Source organism: Perca fluviatilis, chromosome 13, assembly GCF_010015445.1.
Source record: "Perca fluviatilis chromosome 13, GENO_Pfluv_1.0, whole genome shotgun sequence".
Taxonomy (NCBI): Eukaryota; Metazoa; Chordata; class Actinopteri; order Perciformes; family Percidae; genus Perca; species Perca fluviatilis.
This window is the reverse complement of record NC_053124.1, coordinates 12589247-12612996: the sequence shown is the minus strand read 5'-3', so window position 1 is coordinate 12612996 and position 23750 is coordinate 12589247. Positions and strand designations below refer to the sequence as shown.

The 23750-nt window shown below is 40.2% G+C and overlaps 1 protein-coding gene across 1 annotated transcript in view; it reads right to left on the bottom strand.

Annotated features, from left to right (window-relative positions):
• Positions 1 to 23750, bottom strand: part of csmd2 (CUB and Sushi multiple domains 2) — a 268962-nt gene that overhangs the window by 56699 nt on the left and 188513 nt on the right. The window contains exons 29-37 of the mRNA XM_039820466.1: positions 23022 to 23160; positions 22167 to 22354; positions 18614 to 18808; positions 17744 to 17860; positions 15840 to 15953; positions 8324 to 8419; positions 7492 to 7695; positions 4862 to 4986; positions 254 to 350 (exon numbers count right to left, since the gene is read on the bottom strand). Of these exons, the coding sequence (XP_039676400.1) occupies positions 254 to 350; positions 4862 to 4986; positions 7492 to 7695; positions 8324 to 8419; positions 15840 to 15953; positions 17744 to 17860; positions 18614 to 18808; positions 22167 to 22354; positions 23022 to 23160 (1275 nt within the window). The remainder of the gene's footprint in view (positions 1 to 253; positions 351 to 4861; positions 4987 to 7491; positions 7696 to 8323; positions 8420 to 15839; positions 15954 to 17743; positions 17861 to 18613; positions 18809 to 22166; positions 22355 to 23021; positions 23161 to 23750) is intronic.

Below are 23750 nucleotides of genomic sequence, written 5' to 3'. Positions count from 1 at the left end.
GTGCCAAATGAGGCCCCCATTTTTAGTACGGTACGTACTAATTTGGTTAACAAACAGAGTATGTAGGTGTTCCAGAATTTTTTTTTTGCTCTGTGAAAACTGACTAGGCTATTGTGTTGCTTCGACTGCTTTTGGCAGGTGTAGATGAGTGGTTTTAAAAATGTGTTTTGTGTATAAGGTTGAGGTTGGAATAAATGCTGAAAACATGATTAAACACATGCAAGAAAATAAATACACACATATACAGCAATACCTGAGAAGCTGCCAAGCATGGTGTCAGTGTTGTCTCCTCCGTCAAACACCTCCAGCGAGTCCCAGTTCTGCTCTGTGACAAAGCTGATTACCTGGATCTGAGACAGGGAAGAGACAGACAAAAAAAAATATGGGATTTAGGGAGCAAAGCAGGAACAGTAGGGTCAAGGGTGTTTGTGTAGGGAAATCAGAATCAGAAATGAGGCTGAAATGCTGAAGATGAATGAATGGGAGAAGACAACATAAAAAGGTGTATTAAAAAAAAAGTGGGACTCTACTAAAAAGCATGGCCATTTGGCTCATAACAAATTTTTCTAATGTCACATACAGTCTATCCCCAGCATGACAATTGACAAAAAGCAATTTCTATGTACAAAACAAGTCACCTATCTTCTCTTTTGTGCTCATTCAGTGTTTCACAGGAACACTGACAGTTAAGAGTCAGTGTTTTTAAAGGTGCAAATAACTATATAAACCTTTTTTTGTTTTATACTGTTTAATACATACATAAAGGGTAAGAAAATGAAATTATCAAAGCTATGAGGACTTCACAAAAAGCACATGTTCAGAATTCTCAATAGAACAGAACATTAGTCATTGTGCAATATAGTATGTCTTTGCTTTCTGTTCTTTATTTCAAACACTTTTGGAAGGCTGTGTTCAAGTGGTGGGCATTCGATTTTAAATTAGGCAAACTGACAGCTGCAGAGAACAGTGGATATTATTCAAAGAAAGGCAGACTAAGACTTCTAAATAAGAGTGTCTATGTCGTCTAACAGTTACCACTGTTGACAAAAAAAAAAAAAAAAGATACCACACACTGTAAGAATAGCACACCGAAATCTCCTAAATTATGGATTTTAAAACTTATTTTGCTTTTGAATGCTAACCAAAGGTAGGCTTTCCCCAAATATATAAAATTGCCCAAATTAAAGTGAATGTGTGAAAGGAGCTACATTGTGCCATCTAATATATCCTCATTCTCTGTCTTCAGCTAAAATGCACACATTTCTAGATAGATAGACTGCTTTAACTATCAGGTTAGGAGAAGAATAGTCTCTCATTTGTTGCTACCTATTCTGGACTATGCAGATATTATATATGCTAACACTACTGCCACTTGTCTACACTCTCTTGATGTGATATACAACAGCCTGTGCCGATTCGTCCTTCGCTGCCCCTATAGGACACATCATTGTGTGATGTATGAACAGCTGTCCTGGCTTGCACCCTCAGCCAGAAGAAAATATCATTGGCTTCAGCTCATTTTTAAATGTATTTACTTTCAATATCCATATTATTTAACGCAATATTTAGTGCCTTACAGTTCACAATATAGCCTTCGTCACAACGAACATATCTTCTTTACTGTCCCTAGAGTTAATAGAGAAGTTGGGAAATATGCTTTCTGTGTTAGAGCTCCTCATGACTGGAACTGCCTTCCTGCATCCATTCGCTCGCTTACGTCTTTTCCTCGGTTCCGAATTGCTTTGTTAACACATCTTCAGAATACTTGCCTATGTTTCTAGCTTTTCAGATTTAGCATTGACATGTCATGTTATGTATGTGTGTAGGCTATATATGAATGTGCTTATGTACATACATTTACATAGTAATGTTAATTTTGTCAGTTATATTTGGGATTATTGTGTTACATGTTATATGTTACATCAGTTGTTTCTCAAACATTTTACATGTGATGGGGATGGGGGTAGGGATAGTGAGAGCTTGTGTGTGTGTACGTGCGGGCATGCGTGTTTTTTATTATTATAATTTTTTTTTTTTTGGATTGTATCTACTCTGTTGTTCTGCTATTCTGTTGTTTGGACGTGATCCTGAGGACCCCCATGAAAACAAGATGCTGCATCTCATAGGGTTGATCCTTTAATAAATGTTCATAAATAAATACATTTCTTCAACATTGTATGTGTTTTTGTATCATTCCTTTACTCTCTCCAAGCCTCCCTTTCTCTTCCCTCTCACGTCTATTCCTTAGACCTCTCCTCTGATGGCTATAGATCGGATACGAGCCAATTAAAGGGGTGGTAGGAGCTCTGGCGCATCCCAGGGAGACGACGCAGATCACAGATTGATCTTTCATTAGGGGGCCATGGCAAATGTGCCGGCAAGGCACCTCGCTCCTTTAAGTTCTCTTCTGAATTGTGACACTCCAATTTAATGTCTCCCTGCTAGCTGGTAGAAGGGGAGCAACAGAGACAAAGACAATGTGAAAGAGATACGGTGGACTTGGGATAGTAGGGATGAGGAGGATTCAGCTGCAGAGTATAGACACAGCAGCAAACCCTCTACAGTTAGCACGTCACATTTTGGTAGCACAGGCATAGAACCTTTGCAATGAGGTGTGTGTCTGGGTGAGCAGTGGTGGCCAAAAGAACAAAAACTCTAATAAATAATCACCTAACTCTACCACTGTCAGTCAGGTTATGTATACGTTCCAGTGTCATGCTGTTTGCCTTTTAGAGCGTGTGTGTACAGTTAACTCTCTGTTCTTATTCTTGGTCTATTCCACCTCCGAGCTATTGCCATGTTAGTGTGTAGTGCTGTGCAGCATGCTAAGTGCGCCTGTGGGCCATCTTGTGTATTTGACCTGCAAGGACAGTCAGCTGAGGTGAAGGAGCTAATAGCCGAGGGAAGGCACTGAGGTCATTAGCCACAGAGGCTGAAGCATAAGCCTAAAAACTTTCCGTTAGGCAGATCCACAGGGACCTCGCACAGGTTCCTGGTGGAGTTCCTTCACACACGCATCAAAGAATAAGACTATGCAAACTGAATTAACTCCCAGGAAAGAAAAGTAAAGTAATTCAAGAGGCAATTATATACAAATTTATTTCAAGTTGTGCAATCTTAAGTTTCTGGTATAGTGATCTGTCAAATTAAATTCTGAGCCTCTATAGTCTATAGACTTTATAATTTAGCAGCTCTCCTGTAGGCCTACCCTGAGAACTGTAAATGCTATAACGTGGTATACTGTGGGTACACCTGTTGATTAGCCCTTGGTAAGATGAACATATCAGCACACAGGAGCTTGTTGTCAAGACTATGCAGAGATGTAAATGCTACAGGCTAACTGTAAATACAATCTGGTAATTCCTTAAACAGTCTGACCAGATACTGTTTCACAGATAGGTCACTGCAGTTCAGCCTGTCAATATTCATTAACTGACAAAATCGGATCAACTAACATGCTGACAGTAAGCAAGTAAAAAAACTAAAACAGCACTTTGGATCATACATCTAAATCTCTCTTATTGTATGCCTTTAGGTCAATTATTTTATTTTATGCAATACTATTATAACACTGTTCATATCTGGACGGTGTGTAGATAGGTTACATTTTTATACTGTATGTCTGTAATATACCTGCCAAAACTGGATTTCTCTTTCTCTTCCAAAAAAAGTATTCAGACTTTCCATATTTGTGGACTAACTACTTACTTGCTTGGGTTCCATTTTGTTTGGAAATATGGGATTGGATTTTGGATGAGTAAGGAAATGTGACGTATTTGCACTCTGTTGTTAACATAGCGGAATCGGTCTTTGATTTACTGGATGTAACAAGTTTTTGCGGGATCTGATTACTACAATTCTGTCACCCTGGAGGTACGTTGATGCCAGGGAAAAACTCTATTATACTAGGGTGACCAAACGTCCTCTTTTGCCCGGACATGTCCACTTTTTACCTACTGTCCGGGGCATCCGTTTTTTTTTTAATATAAATTCATGAAAATGTCCGGTTTTCACTGTTTTTCACAGGACCATTAAGAGTGTACTTAAATTGACTGGCGCTTTGCACACAATACTACGGTACTTTGTGTTGTGATGTAATTCCTGAGAGGCTGCCTTGTGGGCGGCTCTGCGATGCGCAGATACACAAGGAGCAGAGCAGACAGCGGAGCAGCATTGCACACAAAATGCAGAAGCGATTCCTGCTAAAGATTTCCCACCGTGGTCAGAAAACACAGGGGAGACACTTTGTTTCTCTCACTATGACTCTAGAGTCGGTACTCGCTCGCCGTCACTCTCACTTCTCCCTCGCTGTATCACCCACTCCCCACACACACACACACTCACGCCGGCTCGACGCACACACCAGTGCACAAGTATAAACATCAGGCCACTTACGTAGACTACGGCGAAAGCTCTGCGTGGAGCCTGCACACAACCATAAAACAAGACTAGTGCAGCTAGTGCAGCTTCACAGTTGAACAGCAAAAGAAATGTCCCACGTACCGTCCCGGTCGGGACCGGACAAGTGGGAGGCGGAGTGCACCTTGTGCAAAGCTGGCACATTTGTTTCAGTGTCTTTATTATTTATCTTATTACATTGAAAAGGTATTAAGAGATATTTTGTTGAAGCTGGATTTTCTAACACAGAAGAGGTCATATTTAGAACATTATTTCATATTATTTATGTATTTTAAAAGAGAGCTATTATTTTGTTACAGGTTGTTACAGATTTTATTTTATTACAGTTATTTTTGCACCATAAAGCATGTTCATTAACCTCTGAGAAGCCTGTCTGGATTTGTCTCAAGGCCCGGACCGAGTGTCCTCTTTTTTGGAAATAGTCACCCTACGTTATACAAACCTGGATTCCTGTTCCTTCAGGAACAGTGATCTTCCAGACACAGTTGAGGCTGTTGAGGTAAGGCTCAGGAAAGCCAGGAGATAAGATGGTGCCAGTTCGGTGGGTCAGATTGCCTCCACATGGAACTGCAGAAAAAAAGTGATGAGCGGGATGAAAAGACATTACGTCATATCGCAGCTTACCAAATGTTTCATGGATGTACAAAGATGCAGGGAGAGTAAGATTAGGTATATGTATACAAGATGCATACATTGCACACTAATTAATATTTCTTAATTTTCTTTCTTAACCTTTTTCCTCAACATAGATGTGATTCTCCTAGTGGGATTATGGAATTTTCTCCAAACAAGTGTCAACATTGCAAACAGGATGAAGATCACACAAGTAAAATATAAGAAAACAAAACATGACAAAACTGTTTTGTTCTTTTAAGTTCTTCACTTGGTAAATTTTCAGCTTGTTTTAGGACAAATCTGATTTTAGGACTCACTAAACCACAACTAGAATGGAGTCTTATCCACACACACACACACACACACGCACACACACACGCACACACGCACACACACACACACACACACACACACACACACACACACACACACACACACACACACACACACACACACAGTCTTAAAACACTCTCTTCCCAGCTTGTTGTGCACATTTACACATCTGGTGACAACAAAGGAGCATCTGCTACAGCTGTATGTAATGTGTGTGTGAGTGTGCCTTTGTATATACATGCGACTATCTCCATATGAGTGCTTGAGTATGTCTGTGTGTATTTGTGACCCTCAGTGTTGCCTGCCACCTGTGTGCTGCATGGCTGCATCTCGCTGCATTGCTACAGGCAATGGCTGGCAGCCCACATCTGTGTTGTAGTAAGAGTTTGACACTCAAGTAGGACTGAATGATTTAAAAAAAATAATCTAATTGTGATTTTTTTGGCGATTTAATATGCAATTATTTTTTAAGCTCTTTGTCTTCTGTATTATTCAACGAAGACCAGCAATAAATCATTGTATAGTATGAACAACACAAGATTAGATTGATTAAACAAACTATGTCTATGGCGGTGCTGCCTCCGGCCAGACTGTATATTAATGGACAGCACACGTGTGACGTCACCCATTGGTTTATGGAGATCTGCTATCTGTCGTCAAGTTTGCTGTTACGGGCGCAGCCGTCCTGGTTGCGGATGTGACAATTTTAGACGAGAGGGAGGAGCCCTTACACTCTACGTTACACACTTTCACTGGCAATTACATCATAGCGACGCCCTAAAACACCCCCTGCTTTATCACCGATTTAAAAATCAACGAGACCATAATTAAAAAAATTAACATCATTCTGTGTTGCAGAAGACTTAAAACTAGCGATTGAGACCATAAACTCATTATGAAAATGTTTACTGAGGTAATAAATCAAGTGAGAAGTGGGTCACTTTCTCATAAACTGCGCATTTGCAGCACTTCACCGAACCGGATGCATTGTCCATTAATATTAACAGTCTATGCTCCAGCCCCTCCCTCCCCTCATGAAGTCGCGTCAAGTTGCACTCAGAGACAGAGAGGCTATCGTAACTTTAGTTGTAGCATGCTGCTGCTGGTCGTGTCATGGGATTAACTGTACTAATAAAACCGTTGAAACAGTGCAGCCACGCTGCTGTGAAACCCCCCCCGAACGTCATTTATCAGAGTCTGATTGTTACCCCTCCCCGTGGCAGTCTCCTCCACTCCGCTAATCAGAGCTAATCGTTGCTAACCGAGCCTTCAGTTCTGCGTGCCTATTAGAGGTGTTGAAATTAATCAAATAATCGATGCATCGAATCGTGGACATGGACGATGCTGCATCGATAATCGGCAGGCTCATAATCGATTATTTCTGTTTACAATTTAATGTAGGCTTAACAACATTTCTGTTTACATATTCTGTTACGTTTTGCACATTAAGGAAGTGCCATGTGCTCAGTGCTGTAGTTTTATGTATCCAATTTATTTAGTATTAGAGCACTGCAGAATGTTTAGTTTTTGAAGCTTGAAAAGCTATGAATTAAATATCCTACATGGCTTTAATAGAAAAATGTATTTGACGCATCGTGATGCATCGAGATATCGAATCAAATTGAATTGCTGAGATGAGTGAAGATTCACACCTCTAGTGCCTTTATCCATTAACTGCATGTATGGACTCGAGCCTGAATAAAACCCTTCATTTTAATAAATGGCTGTAAAAGTTTTAAACTACAACTCAGAGTTGTTTGAATGACAAAAATCTGCTCAAGGTACGGCGTAGCGTTAGCGTGCTAAGTCGATGCTTTCTCTGCGGCATGCAGACTGATTTGCTCTCGCGAGTCACGTGACCAAACCTTTGCAATTAGGAAATCGCGTTTTAACATATCGCGATATTATTGCAAATGCAATTAATCGTTCAGCCCTACACTCAAGGCATCAATCAGGTGGGAGAGACACAGAGACAGAATGAGAGATGGAAAGAAAGAGAGTGAAGTAAATACAAATGAAGAAAAAAGCCAAGAAGGAAAGCAAGACAAACAAACAAAAAAACACATCCAGGCTGACTGGCAAGTGTTTGTGTCTGTGTGTTGTATTTGAGTATTCATGCCCTACCTATACAGCTGGGTATGGAGCTGTTCCATTGTGCCAGGGCATTGGGAACTGTCAAACATTCAATGGCACTCGGTCCCTCCAGCATATAACCTGGACTGCACTCAAAGCGGATCACAGCGCCAACAGAAAAGTTGTTACCCATACGGCGGCCATTCCGGGGCTCAGGGACCGAGCTGCACTGGGTGGCACTGGTCCGTGGCACAGCTTTGGAGAAACAGAGTGAAAAACAGGTTGATTAGAGGTGTTGATTTATCTGTCATTATCTGTGACATTTCCAAGAAAATATAAGGCTGGTTCACTTTGTTAGAAAAGTTACTATGGGTGTCATATCAGAATGATCACGCTGTGTCCCAAATAGATCATACAAAAAATAACATTCAGCTTCTCTTTGCCTTGTGGCTCCTTCAGCTTACTTAGAATAAAATACAAAAACTGAATTATTAATTTATTAAACTTTTTCCAGAGCTGCCATTGCCTTTGGGTTTCTGCAGCATATGTCATTTCTGGTACAGTGTATTGTTAAAGGAAAATAGCAATTCAAGAGAAAAGTCCCTCTTAGGGGAATAGAAGAACAGGGGAGTTTAAGCACAACCTCTTCAACAGACTGCTATACTTCTATAGTGTTAATGCTCCAGAGCACACACTTCTGCTGACACACACAAGCACATCACAGCTGAAATAGTGGCTGAAGGTGAATCCTTTCGAAATCACTCAACACATCGTCTATTATGGAGGGGAATTGGGCTGCTAGAACATAGGGGATCCAAAAGACACCAGACGCTAGGATTTGTTTGTGTGCATTTGTGCGTGTGCCTGTGTGTTTCACACTCACCCTGGTAGACCATGTGGAATCCTTTCAAGCTGGACTGGCCTTTGGAGGTGAAGCGGATCAGGATTTGGTTGGAGGTTGCTAATGGCAATGACTCACCTGTGATGGGGAAAAGCGAAAGACACAGTGTGTAATAATGTGTTATATTTTTGTGGGTACAAACTACTGTTTCTAGCTCCCTAATTGCCATCTTATCACCTACCCAGTTAAATAACTAATCTTTCCCACATCCATCTGGTAAAATACATTTTAGGTGTGAATGTTAGTGACTATTTTAGGGACTTAATCTGTGTGTCCAGCATGAAACTTCAAAAATGTGGTAGGAAATCTGCTTATGATTGTGTCAAGAGATCATACTGCAGGTTTCTTAATATGAATATATTTAGAAGCTATTTTCATGTACGTGTATTTTTGTGTACAATTGCAGGGAAGTGTAAAGAAACATAGGTGATGTTAGGCTTTCACAAAAGGTCCTACTGTGATGAATAAATAACATGCTTAGAAGGCTTTATAAGGCATATTGAGTGTATCACAATATGCAAATGCATGGTGATTATTAAGACTATCCTAATATTTTACTGTCATACAAGATTAAGCTTATCTGTTTTACTATTGTGACTCTCTGTTCACATCCCCAATTGACAAATCATTAATATATCTGTAGCTGGTTAAAATGGTGCAGCAAGACTCCTAAGTGCTGTAGAGACACCACCTCCCCTGACTTTACTTTAATGGCTGCGTGTGAAATACAGGAATCAAAACCAAGGATGATCAAGCTTTTGTCATCGTAGCAGGTTTTGGAACAGCAAATTTGGTCAGCTGGGTTTTGTTTTAAATGGCATATGAAAACCTATTTGTGCCTACCTATTTTTTTTATCTGAAATGTTATTCGCTTATGAGGTTTGCTCTACAAGATGCCTAATCCGTAAACTAAACAAAACGAAACTTAGGCGTGCAATACAGCTACATGTTTACTATGAAATTATTCCTGAAAGAGCATTTATCTGTGACTTAATTTCTCTGTCTCTCTCTCTGTCCATAAATCAAATCATAATATTCATTACTGAAATTACTGATATGATCACCTGCTGTCCTCATCAGCTCAAAGTGTAATTAAACTCAAGGAAAACCCCCATGATGTATCTTCCATGGAGGAAAACTGTTGACTGACGCAGAACATGATACATAGTGTGAGCATCTCCGTCTCTGCCCCTGTCTTTCTCTGTGTGTTGCTGACTGGCTCTCTGCAGTGGATCTCATTACTCTGTGTCTGCTTGCTGTCACACTGTAGTGGGAGGCAGATGTGCTTAACCCCAGAGGCAACATCTGTGTGTCTGTGTGTCAGCGAGTCTATCCTGCGCTGTATGTTTAGCTCACGTTTTAATGTGTGTGAATATTGTTGCGCCTCTATGTGCAATGTCCAGACATAGCTCCAATGGCACAGTTTCTTACTGCGTAATCATCATGCTTGTCTAAGTTCCAATGTGGGATCCCCAAGGCATGCTGGGTAGTTTATTACAAGACACCTTTGCCGCATGCTGTCATGGTGACGGTGTTTCATAATTTACTGTGCGGGGCAGGTATTCATCCAGATAGATCAAACATATGTCAGCATGTAACATTAACTCTCTGGCCAGCCCTGAAGGGGATTGCATGAAATTAATTTTACATTTTAAGAATACATTTTTTGCATTCATACAACAACATGCTTGCAGTGTAACAAAAGTAGCTAAAGTGGTCAAAGTTAAATGTAGTTTAATTGACTAATTAGTCACACTTCAAATGATGGCCAAGAAAGTGACAATTGTCTCTTTATTTTTAATCAATTAAAACATTTGCATTTAGATAAATCTCATTGATTACTTGAATCAGTCCTTTTGTCTTTTCTGCCTACATGCTGTCTCCTTTTCTTTTCCCCACCTTTTATTATTCTCTTGTTAAACTCTCCCTTTCCTCTCATTTTATTCTGTCTGTCACCACTGTCTCCGAAAAATTCACAATCATTACCTTTTATTTTCAAAACCATTGATTTGCCTCACCAGACATGACAGCAATGAAAACATGAGATATATATATATATATATATAAATATACAGTACAGGCCAAAAGTTTGGACACACCTTCTCATTCAATGTATTTCTTTATTTTCATGACTATTTACATTTTAGATTCTCACTGAAGGCATCAAAACTATGAATGAACACATATGGAATTATGTACTTAACAAAAAAGTGTGAAATAACTGAAAACATGTCTTATATTTTAGATTCCTCAAAGTAGCCACCCTTTGCTTTTTTTGATAACTCTGCAAACCCTTGGTGTTCTCTCAATGAGCTTCATGAGGTAGTCACCTGAAATGGTTTTCACTTCACAGGTGTGCCTTGTCAGGGTTAATTAGTGAAATTGTGTCCGTTATTAATAAAAAAGCAAAGGGTGGCTACTTTGAAGAATCTAAAATATAAGAAATTTATTCAGTTATTTCACACTCTTTTGTTAAGTACGTGATTCCATATGTGTTCATTCATAGTTTTGATGCCTTCAGTGAGAATCTACAATGATAATAGTCATGAAAATAAAAAGGAAACGCATTGAATGAGAAAGTGTGTCCAAACTTTTGGCCTGTACTGTATATATACATACACACATACAATATATATATATATATATATATATATATATATATATATACACACACACACACACAGTATATACATATATATACAGTTTAATGTTATGTAAATGCTTTTCAAAATCACAGCAAAACTTATGTGATATGCAGAGGTGGAAAAGTACTAAAATATTGTACTCAAGTAAAAGTACCAATACTTTGATGAAATATTACTCAAGTACAAGCAAAAATACCTATCTGAAAAATTACTCAAGTAAAAGTAATAAGTAGTTCATTTAAAATGCACTTTAAGTAAAAGTGACTTAGTTACATTAAAAAAAAAGTTAAACGGGGACGAGGGGGATCTCTCCCATGTAGTGAAAATAGGACAAGGGGTCATAAAGCCCAAACTATTTTGTTTTTAATTAAAGAAAAATCTTTCATCTAAACATCTAAACAAATATATACACATGTAACAACATAACACATGTCACATGACATGTAAGACCCGTAGAAAGGTATAATGTGCAATTTAAGTTCAGGCCATCCCATAAAACGTTTTTAAACAATCAATTGAAAGTGAAAGTACCATACATTGTTAGTTCTGAGGCCATCCCTTTCTTCACAAACATAAACAAGTTATAATGCAAATTAGGGCCAAATCACGTGTTTTGACTCCATACATGAGTTAGACCCATAGACTGTTAATTATGATTATTAATATTAACAGTCTATGGTTAGACCCTAATATTCACAGCCCAGACTATAGCAGCTAGCTTCTACACACCTAAGTAGCCCGTATGAGCTAATTAGATGTAGTATGTGAATTAATTTAGCCAGTCTCCTACATACGTTGTCCTACGGAAGGGGTGGGCAATTCATTTTCCCAAGGAGCCACATGAGAATCAGGGACTGTTGTGGAGGGCCGGACCAATATTAATTTTATGTCAGGCAGCACGTTCTTAAACATCTCTTTTTTTTCCTCTGGGCATATTAGCGCAGCAGAGTCCACCAAACACTCTTTAATAAACTCCCCTTCAGAAAATGGCTTACTGTTTTTGTGGGAGATCACAAGCCTGTCCTGAATGCTGCATCCCTGGATGCCTTGTTGCTTTTGCAGCGTAACTAGCAAAGCTTCAGATGTCGGTGCCCGCTCTGCATCAGTCATTTTAGAGGGATAACAGCTGATTTACGTCCATGCTAACGTCTCCTGCTCAGTTCGCCGCTCGCCAACACATCCATGGGTCCGACACATTGCAGTTCTTCTTCTAACACCTTATTAATTGCAACTTGCAACCAGAGAAGAAGAAGCTGGATACGTTCGCACAAAAAAAAATGCTGGTGCATTACAGTCTATGGTCTGGTGCAGTCATTCTGGGCGCGATTTTTTTCTTCCTTTCGTTTATTTATTTTTTTTACTCAGTAACGGATGAGATTTGTAATGTAGCGAAATACAATACTTCACTCAAAACGTAATCAAGTACATTTTCAAATACCGATTTTAAAAACTAATTGAAAAATACAAAATACACAACAAAACTACTCAATACAGTAACGTGAGTAAATGTATTTCGTTACTTTCCACCTCTGGTGATATGTTACCATGCTTGACGAATAATACCCTGCAAAATACTTACCTGGCTATATATTTACTGCACATAAGGACAGCTTGTACTGTATATTTAGACTGTATGGGGGAATTTCTTGCTTTATACATTTGCAGATGTGTATGCTGGTCCATTTTGTGAGCTTCAGTGTATCTGTATGGTGGACGCTGGGACACACTTCTGGATTATGCCTAATTCATGCATGTTATGCCCGCATGCACTACTTCTTCAGCAGCACTGTCTGTGTGGGCTAAAAGTTTCTCTTCCCTTGCCAAAGTGTGTCAGCTCTGCTCTGCCATGCCTGGTTAGAGAGCTCTGTGAACATGTCGCCAGAAGTCCTCAGTTAATATAGCGACCTGTTTATGGAGCTGTAAACTGGATTTTCTGAGGCTGCCCTGGACACAAACCAAAGTAATCATTTTGCTATTGTCTAGTAACAGGGCTAGGGCAGGTAAAGATGGAGAGCTGCCTTAAACTCGCACACCTTTCTACTCTGCCCCTCTTGAAAGGTTGCACTTCCCCTATTCAAGCTATTTCTTTGGTAGCCTTTGGTAGAAATCGTTCGTTCTCCTTTACCGTCTTACTTTTAACCTTAGAACAGTTATCCTTTTTGCTTTTCTCCATTCTCTTACATAACTGCTGTATTCTATTATCCCATCTTTGAGCATGTGTGCTGTACTTCTGTTGGACATATATTTAAAAATGATTAAAAAAGAGAGATATATGGGCAGCCCTCACTTCATTTAGGAACAAGTTTAGATTTATAAGGTCTTCAGATGTCAAGTCTTAATGCTATAAATGCAGTTGTTTTTCTTGATAAAAGGACTGAGGAAATCCCTATATACCAGAGATGGGAAGTAACGAAGTACAAATACTTTGTTACTGTACTTAAGTAGATTTTTCGGATATTTCTACTTTACTATTTTTTTTTGTGGCGACTTTTTACTTTTACTCCTTAGATTTTAACACGAATATCGGTACTTTCTACTCCTTACATTTTAAAAATTGGCTCGTTACTTTAGTTTTGTACAAGAGGTCGTAATGTCGGAGAATATACGGCGCGGACCGCCACATGCGGTAGCGTGGCGCTGACCACAGAAAAAAAAGTGAGAAAAAAAGAAAGAGAGACTGCTGTCCGGAGGATAATCAGTTGAGATGGTGTGTGTGCGTCCTTGAGAACGGTGAGTCGTATAACTTATGTTGTCAGTTCATTTAAGCCTGTTGTTGTATTGGTCTATAGTTCCTGCACAGTTAAAGTAGGTTAGCTAGTGATTTAGTTGTTTGTGTTCTTCACCTGTTAGCTAGGTTTCACGTTGCTTGTAATGCATCAAAAGAAAGAAGTTGTCTCTGTCTGTGTTTTACAGACACACCTGGGGGGGGGCGAAGTTTGAAACCAGCATCAGCTTTAAATACAGTCCTAATCTAGTCCTCACTAGCAAGTTTCAAATAATTTCACTGGAGTTACCGTTATTATTTTTCACGTGATCAATACCGAATTCAATCTAATTGGATGGGAATATACTGTAGGCTACGTTGCATGTAACGCCCACTACAACGCTAGAACGATTCTCATACTGCATTCATCTTGCAGCAAATAATTGCAGCTTGATGGCGGTAACGTTAGCACTAGTAGTATGGACGGCGACATGATTGAAAATGAAGAAAACAGAGATCCCAGAGATTAGGCAGACAAGCAGCAAGACATTCCCAATCATCCCTGGCCTTATCTGAGAGAGATGTTTGAGATAGGCTAGGAGGCGTCAAGTATGACTCCTGGCCAATGTGCTGTGTAACTCTAAAAGTATGGGGAACTTCTTAATTAATCTATGTTTAGTAATTCATATTGTATTTTTTTTTTCTTTCTATATTTGAGCACACACACATACATGTAGATTCCTTTAAATGTTAAGGGGACGATTAAAAAAGAGAAACTGGATCTGTGAATTCTCACAGAATCACAATTGAATTCATATCTTGCTACTCAGTCAGAATCTTATTAAGCTGGAGTCCCAGTCTCTGTCACAATAATCATATATGTGATGTTTGGCAGACATCCATTTAAAATGTAGACAATGGCATATAAAGAGCCTGGTTTTTATGTCAACTGAAGTTTCTCATCTTGCACTCTAGTAACGTGTGTGGTCCAGGTAGCTTTGCATAAAAAGTGGTTGTCATTCGCAAGGCTACTTTTACTTTTATACTTTAAGTACATTTCAAAGCCTGTACTTTGTTACTTTCACTTAAGTAAAGAAGTTAAATCAGTACTTCTACTTTTACCAGAGTATTTTTTAACACAAGTATCTGTACTTCTACTTAAGTACGGGAAGTGAGTACTTTTGCCATCTCTGCTATATACCCTTATCTTTAACCTGGCACACAAGCTAGATTGAACTAAATTGCTTTGGGCATTTTTCCTATGTTTATTTTAGCTGCAAGGGTGCGAAGTGTGCCAAATTGACAGGGCTCCTCTCACATGCACATTTTCCCACCTAAGAACAATGTGATGTTAGATTGAGCAAGACATCTTTCTTAAGACCTCAGCAGTGGTGACTGATATGTGGTCAGATACTGTGTGTGTGTGTGTGTGTGTGTGTGTGTGTGTGTGTGTGTGTGTGTGTGTGTGTGTGTGTGTGTGTAAATTATAGAGTGTGGTCTAGACCTCGAGATAACTCTTGTTATGATTTGATACTATAAATAAAATTGAATTGAATTGTGTGTGTGTGTGTGTGTGTGTGTGTGCATGGGTGTGTGCATGCATGTGTGTGTCTGTGTGAGCGAGCGCACTTGTTTGCCTACATAACTGCATTTGCATATATCCTGAGAGTTAACGCGCGTTTGTGTAATACCAATTCAGGTGTATGTGCATACAAGTCTTCTTGAGCTTGTCTGCTGATATGTTATCCCTGTGACTCTTTAAGTTGTTGTTGTCACTGCTGAATTGTTTTACAGCTCACTGGAGCACACCTGCAGCCACAGCAGCTCTGCCTGTGTCAGCCATTTGTCTCGGTTTAACTGGATCCTTATGAAAGGGATGAGGCTAAAACAACATTTTATTTAGTCTAGTGTCATGTCAAAAAATAATGGCCAGGAGATCAAATAGTCAAATCACACTTGCAGATTTGTTACATGCTGGTGCTGAATATGAAAATAAAGCTGTACAAGCTTCTGCGAGTCTTGCCAAGCTGCAGTTCAATGTAAATAGCTTCTATTTTTTCACCTCCCTTACACTTAATACCTGCTGCTGAAACCCAAAAATGTGAATGTATGCAGGTATCTGAATGTGTGTGTGTGTTTGTTTAAGTACCTGTGTGTGTTCCAGAAAGGGAGCTGAGAACACGGGAGTGCTGTGTCGGCCCATCATTAACCTCCACAATGTCATTCAGAGCTGTCTGGAAGAAGGCGAATTGACTGAAGACCACTAGAAAATGAATATCAGAGAAAATTGATATTAGTTCAAATGAGTGACTACATCACAGTTGCACTGACAACTCGAAAATCCATTTGAAATAACACAGATAATAGTATCCTCACTCAAATTAAAGCAATTTCAATCCAAATGTCTTCTCTAAAGCTAGGTGGATAACACTGTCAGTTATGACAGCACACCCAAAAAATGATATTACGCAAGTAGATCAGCAATCCTGTCTGGGCTTGATGGCTTGTCAGTAGATGAAAGGCTTTGGCAATGACAGCCAATCTGTTGTACAATGTGCAGCTAAAGCTTTACGATGGTGCTTTCATCCTTTTAACCCACCCTTTCTACTGCTATTGTCTTACCATGTTCAGCCCTTTCACATCTAATCTAGTCTAGTTTGCTTGTATATTGCAGGTTAAAGAGAAGGATGAAGAGGATGATGGAGAGATGGCTGAGGGGACAGAGGACTTGTGCTCTCCATTAGGTCTATCAGGACCATATCTTCTGAGTTACTCGTCAACATGACTCAGCGTCTGTTTTCTCCAACTCAGCTTCAGTGGTTTCTTTCATTCGTACATCCTCTTTTATCTCTATCTATGATAAGAGAAGCCAGTGGTTTAAGTGACACCCATCCAGCCCTCTGCATTGAGGAAAATAGCCTATCATTAGGGCTGGTGCATCTGCCTAATGAGAAGCAGCAAGAATGGAGGCGGGAGCAACGGTGGCTCTGCACGACAAAGTGGGTTGCCTTGGGCCTTGCTGTCATTTTCCAGGAAAATGCAAATGTGGAATTTAATTATTTCGATTTCCTCCCTCGCTTTCATTCCATTGAGTGAAATATGTTGCCGACAGGGTCCAAGAAGAATGGGTGCCCAGTCATTTTGGAGCAGCGCCATACCTCTGAATGGGCGTCATAACCTCGACATTCAAAAGACCGGGGTGAAGTACCCGAAACACATGCCGGCCGCTGCTGTTTGGTGTAATTTAACAATGATAGGACTTGAGCTTCCCCTAAGAGAGGCACGATGCTGATATCTCATTAGAGATCCAGAGAGAAGAGAAAATGAAGCAGGAGATAATAAGAGAGAAAGTCAAGCAGGGAGACATCATGGGCAAGTAAGTAAAACATGTTTGCTTCTGTATTTGCATGTTTGAGCTGTCTCTTACTGCACTGTTTTGCTTTCTGAATAATTTGCTGCTCCTACAGTATCAGATTACATATTGAAAGCAAGCTGTGACCTTTAAGATGGAAATGCCAAAAAGTAGTGAAACTGCAGGAACTCTGGATCTTCCAGACACCAATTATTTTTGGTGTGTGTCTCAGACAGACATATTGTACGCCTGGTGTGTAAGATAGTGATTCAATTGAAAATATGTGTATGGCAATGAGACACGATTTAAATGGAAACTATCAATTATTATTATATAATATGGAAAAAACAGCATTCAGTAAACCTCTGACTAAAGCATTTTAATTGCAAGTTAAAAAGACAATGTGTGTGGGAGCTTTTACAAGTTTTCCACACACTTGTTTTCTCCTACACATCTGTCACTAAGAATATTCAGGTGTGGGGGAAAAAAAAACTTACTTTAGTTTCCACAGTGAAAGAATATAGTATGTGCAATTTAGTGAGGCACTTTAGCATAGTTTGATCCTGATAAGGGCATTTTGTGCATTATAGAATAATTGCATCTTAATTAAACACACATAAGACACACGCAAAAATGCACAACTAAAATTCTGCTAGGAAAAATGAACAAATACAGTAATACAGTGCTCTTCCTTGGCTTACCGTAATCCTTTGGCACCACCACAGAGTACAGACAGGTTTGCGCACTGCTGTAGTTGCCAGGGTAACCAGGAGACAAGACCACTCCCTCCAAACCTGAGTACTGTCCACCACATGGAGCTAGAGAGAGACATGAGGAGACAGGGCAGACAGAGAAAGGCAGGTCTAAAGCGAATAGTGAAAGATTTCATTTCTCCCTACCTCCTGCTTTCCCATCCCTTCTGTTCCATTACTCCTAAATTACTTTTCTTGTCTGATTGGGTTTTGGGTGGAAGATGTCCCTGGTGTTTGCCAGAGTGAAATTGCAATGTTTTCCAAGTGTCCGTCTGGGTTAGCCTGGGTGAGATGAGGCCGGAATCCTCTCTCCTGCTTGAAAGCCCCTAAAAATGCTCTGTGTGTGCTTGCATCTCTGTGCAAGTGCTGATCCCATGTATGCGAATGTGTGTTTTCTGTGAAAATGTGCGTGGTGTGTGCATGTATTCCACCAGACATATCACTGAGGCTTCATACGGCGAGAGCCAGATTTGGTGGTGTCAGGGATCTTTTACCAGCTTTTCAGGGGAACATGTGCAGTGTGTGTTAGTCGTGTCGTGGGAATGTCAGAGAACAGCCAGGATGATGCAGGTTTTGTTGTGTGTTTGAAAAGCATGAGAAAAAATAAGAAGCCCTCTTCAAACTGCAAATTAAATTAAAGCTACACCCTCACATATATTTACATTAGCAAAAACCCACACAGCTCTACACATATACCTGTAGGACATAGCTTGGTGCAAAAAAAACACATAATCATACATGCATGTTTACATGTGATAAATCTATAAGCGCAGATGTGGTTTGTGTTCCTAACAACCGTCTCCAGATGTCAGTGTTTACCTATGCAGATGGGTTTGGGTTTGTTCCAGCTCGGCTTGCCGTCTCCCCCCATGATGCAAGTGAGGGTTGCGTCTCCCTCTAGTGTGTAGCCACTGTCGCAGTGGTAGGTGACAGTGTAGCCCAGCTTGAGGTCGGCACCCACCCGAGTCCCATTGCGCACCACGCCCGGCTCGAAGCAAGACTCCCTGGGGTTCTCTGTGGAGAGAGGTAACGCGGTGGGAAATCAGCGACAGAAGGGAATGTGTGTTGGTATTCAATAAAAGGATATTTGCATCAAGCTGCAGCGGTGATAGTGGAATAGAAATTGTTTTCTGCCTAAGGTTCCTGACATTCTCAGATTTCTTACTTCCTTCCTTTGTCGCTTACTTCCACTCTTACTCTTCCCTCTTTCAGTAAATATATCTCACTGACTGCCACTTTTCTCTCTAGCCCTTGACGATGCCCCTTCATCTGTGGCTGCTGGAGGTATGTATTGTATGGCTGGGGAGACGGACAGGCAGCTGATTGAGAGTGGCATTGCTCTGGCTCAAGGTCTGCTGACTGCACACAACCGCCTCTCACACAACGCTTCACTGTGCAGTCAACTAGAGAAGACAATGCACATACACAAGCTTTCTCTTGTGAACACACACACACACACACACACACACACACACACACACACACACACACAGAATCTAACCACATATCAATCACCACTCCTGAGGTCATAAGAAAGATGTCTACCTCAATCTAACATCACATTGTTCTTAGGTGGGAAAATGTGCATGTGAGAGGAGGCCTGTCAATTTGGCACACTTCGCACCCTTGCAGCTAAAATAAACATAGGAAAAATGCCCAAAGCAATTTAGTTCAATCTTAAACACAGTTCACTCTAGTCTCACAGCGAACTTCAATATTTGATGACTCAACACGCACATACAAAAGAGAAAGTGAGTCAAACGTTTTCTTTTATCAGGAAAACTTCAACTTACAATTCAGTGCAAAATCCTCGGTTATCGCAATATCAGCTGAAAGCAAACTTTAAATGGGAAACACTTTAACAATGTTCATATTTGTAAAGGTCTATTTGCATGCCAAATAAAAGGGTACTTTTAACTTCTTTCTCATGCCACTGGTATTTGCAAAAGCTATTTCATTACCTGTATCAGAATTGATGATGCTAACTTCCCTGGAACTGCTTATCTGTGTTTATTTTCTGTCTAACTTTACTGAGGAGGACCAACATGTTGGAGATGATTTTTAAATTAGATTTGTTTTTGTGTTCCACCATCTACCATTTAGACAGGGGTTTAATTTGCATTATGAACAACAACCTCCTCCTGTTGTGGACCATCAAGCAAATTCCCTTTGTGCTACAAAACAAGCACATGTAATGCAAAATCAATCCTCTGTGTACAGTTATTATAACAAGGTCTATGTCTAACTAAAGTTCTAATGATTTATTGATGATAAATATATAATAATACCAATATAACACCTTGGATAAATGCTTAGTTTCTGAAATGAAAGCTGGAGACCTGCTGACCAGACAGGAGGCTGCCCTTCATGGCTGAACAGAGTGCTGGTGCCAGTCATGTGGTCTGTTGGTCTGTCTCCTAGGGCACCTGTTCTAGACAGGTTGAGCCCTTTCGTGGGCTGATGTAGACCTGACCCCTCCCTTGCCACCTCCTCCATTAAATCAGCACACCTGGCAAGAGACAGCAGAGGCGTGATGGATGTAGCAGGCATTAGGTGTGGACTGGCCCTGGACAGAAGCTAGCCGTTGGTCATCGCAATGAAGATGGCCGATTTAACAAGCCTTTGCCCCGGGACATTTGTGTGAGAGAAAATGGGCGATTGGCATCATCTGTTTTGGAAAATACTCGAAGGAGTTTACTGTAAGTGATGTTACGTGAAGTGAAAATGAGCCTAGGAGTTAGTGAAGGTATTGGATCAGACAGGTGTGAGTATGAGAGTGCTTGTATGTGTGTATTTGTCCATGTCTGTGTCTATGTGTTTTATTCAAATGTGGCTCAGGCATATTTCCCTGGTGAGCCTAATCAGACATGGCGAGAGGCACGGAAACAGAAAGACATAACGACTGCTTGGTAAAGAAGCTGACAGCACCTCAGGCAGATTTTGTAATACAATTTTCAGTGGCGGGGCTGACCAAATACTAGCTGGGCCAACTCGTCAACTTGCTGCTTTCTCACCAACCAGATCCAAACGTGCAGCCAAACATGCTTTTGTGCCATGTTGTTTGTCTAAAACTGGGGAGGTAATTTATGTATTATTTGGTTATGGTTCATTAGTGTGGAGAATTGGAAGTGGGGAGAGGGACTTTTTCTGAGCCACACACTGGGTCCATCTGCTCTACCAGATTGGCCATACAATATTGCATACTCCATCACACACTGCAGAAAATATTGCTGGGAGTGAGTTAAGGGGTAGGCTCTGTAACACTGTCCTAACAAAATACTGGGTGTCACTCCAGTTATGTACAGTTTGCAGATGAATCACAGAGCTGCATCGCATAAACAGGAAGCGTTCTGAAATCAGTTGAATTGCTTGTATAGCTTAAATCCCACCTCAACACCAGCCAAGAAAGAGAGAGCTCAGGGTCGATCTGGGATTGGTTAAACGTCTGATACCTTAAACAGCTGTAATTGAGGCTGGGAGATTTAAGAAGATTTAACACTGTTCTCTCAAGCAAAGCCCTAACGAAGATGCCCTGTGTCTAATTTAGAGCTTGTTCAGCGTCTGTATATTTGTTAAGTAAAGGCTATAACAGTCAGGCACTGAGGCATTACCCTGTGAGGCTGAAACACAAATGCAGAACACACAGATGTGTTGTATTATCCTTAAACCAACTGGCTGTCTGTCAAGGATGTCTCTGATCATTCTGCACCATGTGTGCAGTACAGAGTACCTTGTGTGGGAAAATAAATCTGGGTCTCCCAAACAACATGCTGCGGTCAGCTAAGCATAGACATGAGACAACAAAGCGATGTTTGCTCTAATTTATGAGGAGGCTTTTGTGCAGCTGCAAAGCACTGATCAAATAGAGCTTAAGCACACATGCTGTCGGCTTTTCATTTTCATAATTCTTTGTGTTACGCGGCTACTAGAGGAGGTACAGATCAATAATGATGCCCAAGCAGACTATAGCTCAAATGGGAAGGTGGTGATCAGGACGCTGCAGATAACCCCATTCTTTCTCTGAAGCAATTTTCACACCACTAATCTCGCTTTGGACTAGACACAAGGGAAAGTTAAAAAGAAACAATCTGCAAGGTCGATAAACAGCAGAGGGTAAATCCATTCTCACTCTGCGAGAGGAAGAATTTAAAAACATGAATTGTTTAGGGGGATACAGCATTACATACTATTTAAAATGCACTGTTTTGTTCAGAATTGTAAGACGCTGGAGATGAAAAAATTATGATGAAAAAGTCTTGCACATGCAGACACAGGCACATCAAATCTAAGTTTCCACTAGCTAGATAGTTTTGTCCAAATAGCCAAATACTGCAGTTTTTCAAGTCATTCCTCTAACCAAAAAGGTGCCCACCTGTGTACTGCAGCACAAATCCATTGCTGCTGAGGGAAGCATCGCTGCGGAAAGCCAAGAAAAGTGTGTTGGAGCTGCTCTCAATGCGATCTGGAACATCGGTGCCATAAAAACTACCCAGCAAGGGGCTGAGGGAGTCCGGTCCATCGTAGATATGTAAGAAGTCATAACTGGGCTCCAAGCTGAACCTGGTTACAGAAGTGTAAATAAAATGCAGCTCACATGAGATATAAGGTAACACACTTCACTGGCATCATTTTAAAATGTCATTAAAATGTATAATTTTATTAGACGGACTTATAGGATTAAAGATTTATAAACATAGAGACAGAGCGCATTTAAGTCCCGCCCCCACCGGAGGGGAAAAGAACTCTCCGGTCTCCACTGACTTGCATTGCATGAAGGTGCCTCCTCGTCAGACCTAACGTTAGCTTAGTGTCAGGATTCCACAGTCTTCCCATTCTCTCTGCTGATTTCTCACATCTGTATTTACTTCTGTCTTCATAAAGTCTCTTTTTTTTTTTTTTCGGGTCGGCAGCATATAAAAACTTAAGTCATGGGTTATTTACCCTATTGGTAGTGAATATCACAACACAGCAGCTTTTAGGCATTTTTCAGTTGTTTGCTAGCAGACAAAATTGACGAGGAGGCACCTTCACGCTATACAAGTGAACGGAGAGCGGAGAGTTGTTTTCCCCTCCGGTGGGCGTGGCTTTCAGAGTATGACACGTATGCTTACATACATGGAGACACACAGTGTTGTATTTTGTATCGTTGTATAAAATAGGTTAGAAATGGATAGAAATATTCAATTTCAAACACACATGTGGCAATTAATGTGCTACTGAAGCTTACTGGTTGAATCTAAGAGCGATGACATAGTCTGGTGTGACAGAAACTGTCCAGTCACACTCCCTTCCATGGGGGTAAGGTTCAGGATAGTCTGGAGACAGAATCAGCCCACTAGGACCTGTCAGGTTGCCGCCACATGGAGCTATGAAAAGGAAGAAGTTGATTAGTAAATGCAAGAGTAAACACCACTAAAACACAAATTTTTCCCAATTGTATATTCATCCAAAAACCTATTATCAAACAAATATCTTAAGATGATAATCATCTAATTCTCAATTTAGTTTTTTATTAAAAGAATGCCTTATTGCATTATTCTGCGCATTGTTATTACTGTTATTTTGTTAAAACTATTATGCAGCAAACTCTTGAAATGAGCTGATTGTCAATCAACTGATAGAATCAGAATCAGAAAGGGCTTTAATGCCAAGTACGTTTTTTACACATACAAGAAATTTGTCTTGGTGTTGTGTTGGTGCATGTCACATTCTCTAGATGTAAGAAGCATAAGACGAATATAAACAATATAACTATACATATATACACACAGTATGTATTAATAATAAAATGTAAAATAAATAAAATAAGTAAAAAGGAGCGGTACAGCACAGTAGGTACAACTGCTAATACAAAAACACATTACACAAAACAAATAGGCTGCATAGCTACATACGGTTTCCAAAGTTTTAGGAAAAACATAATTTTAAAGTAGCAGAATTTTATTCATGGTCTCTT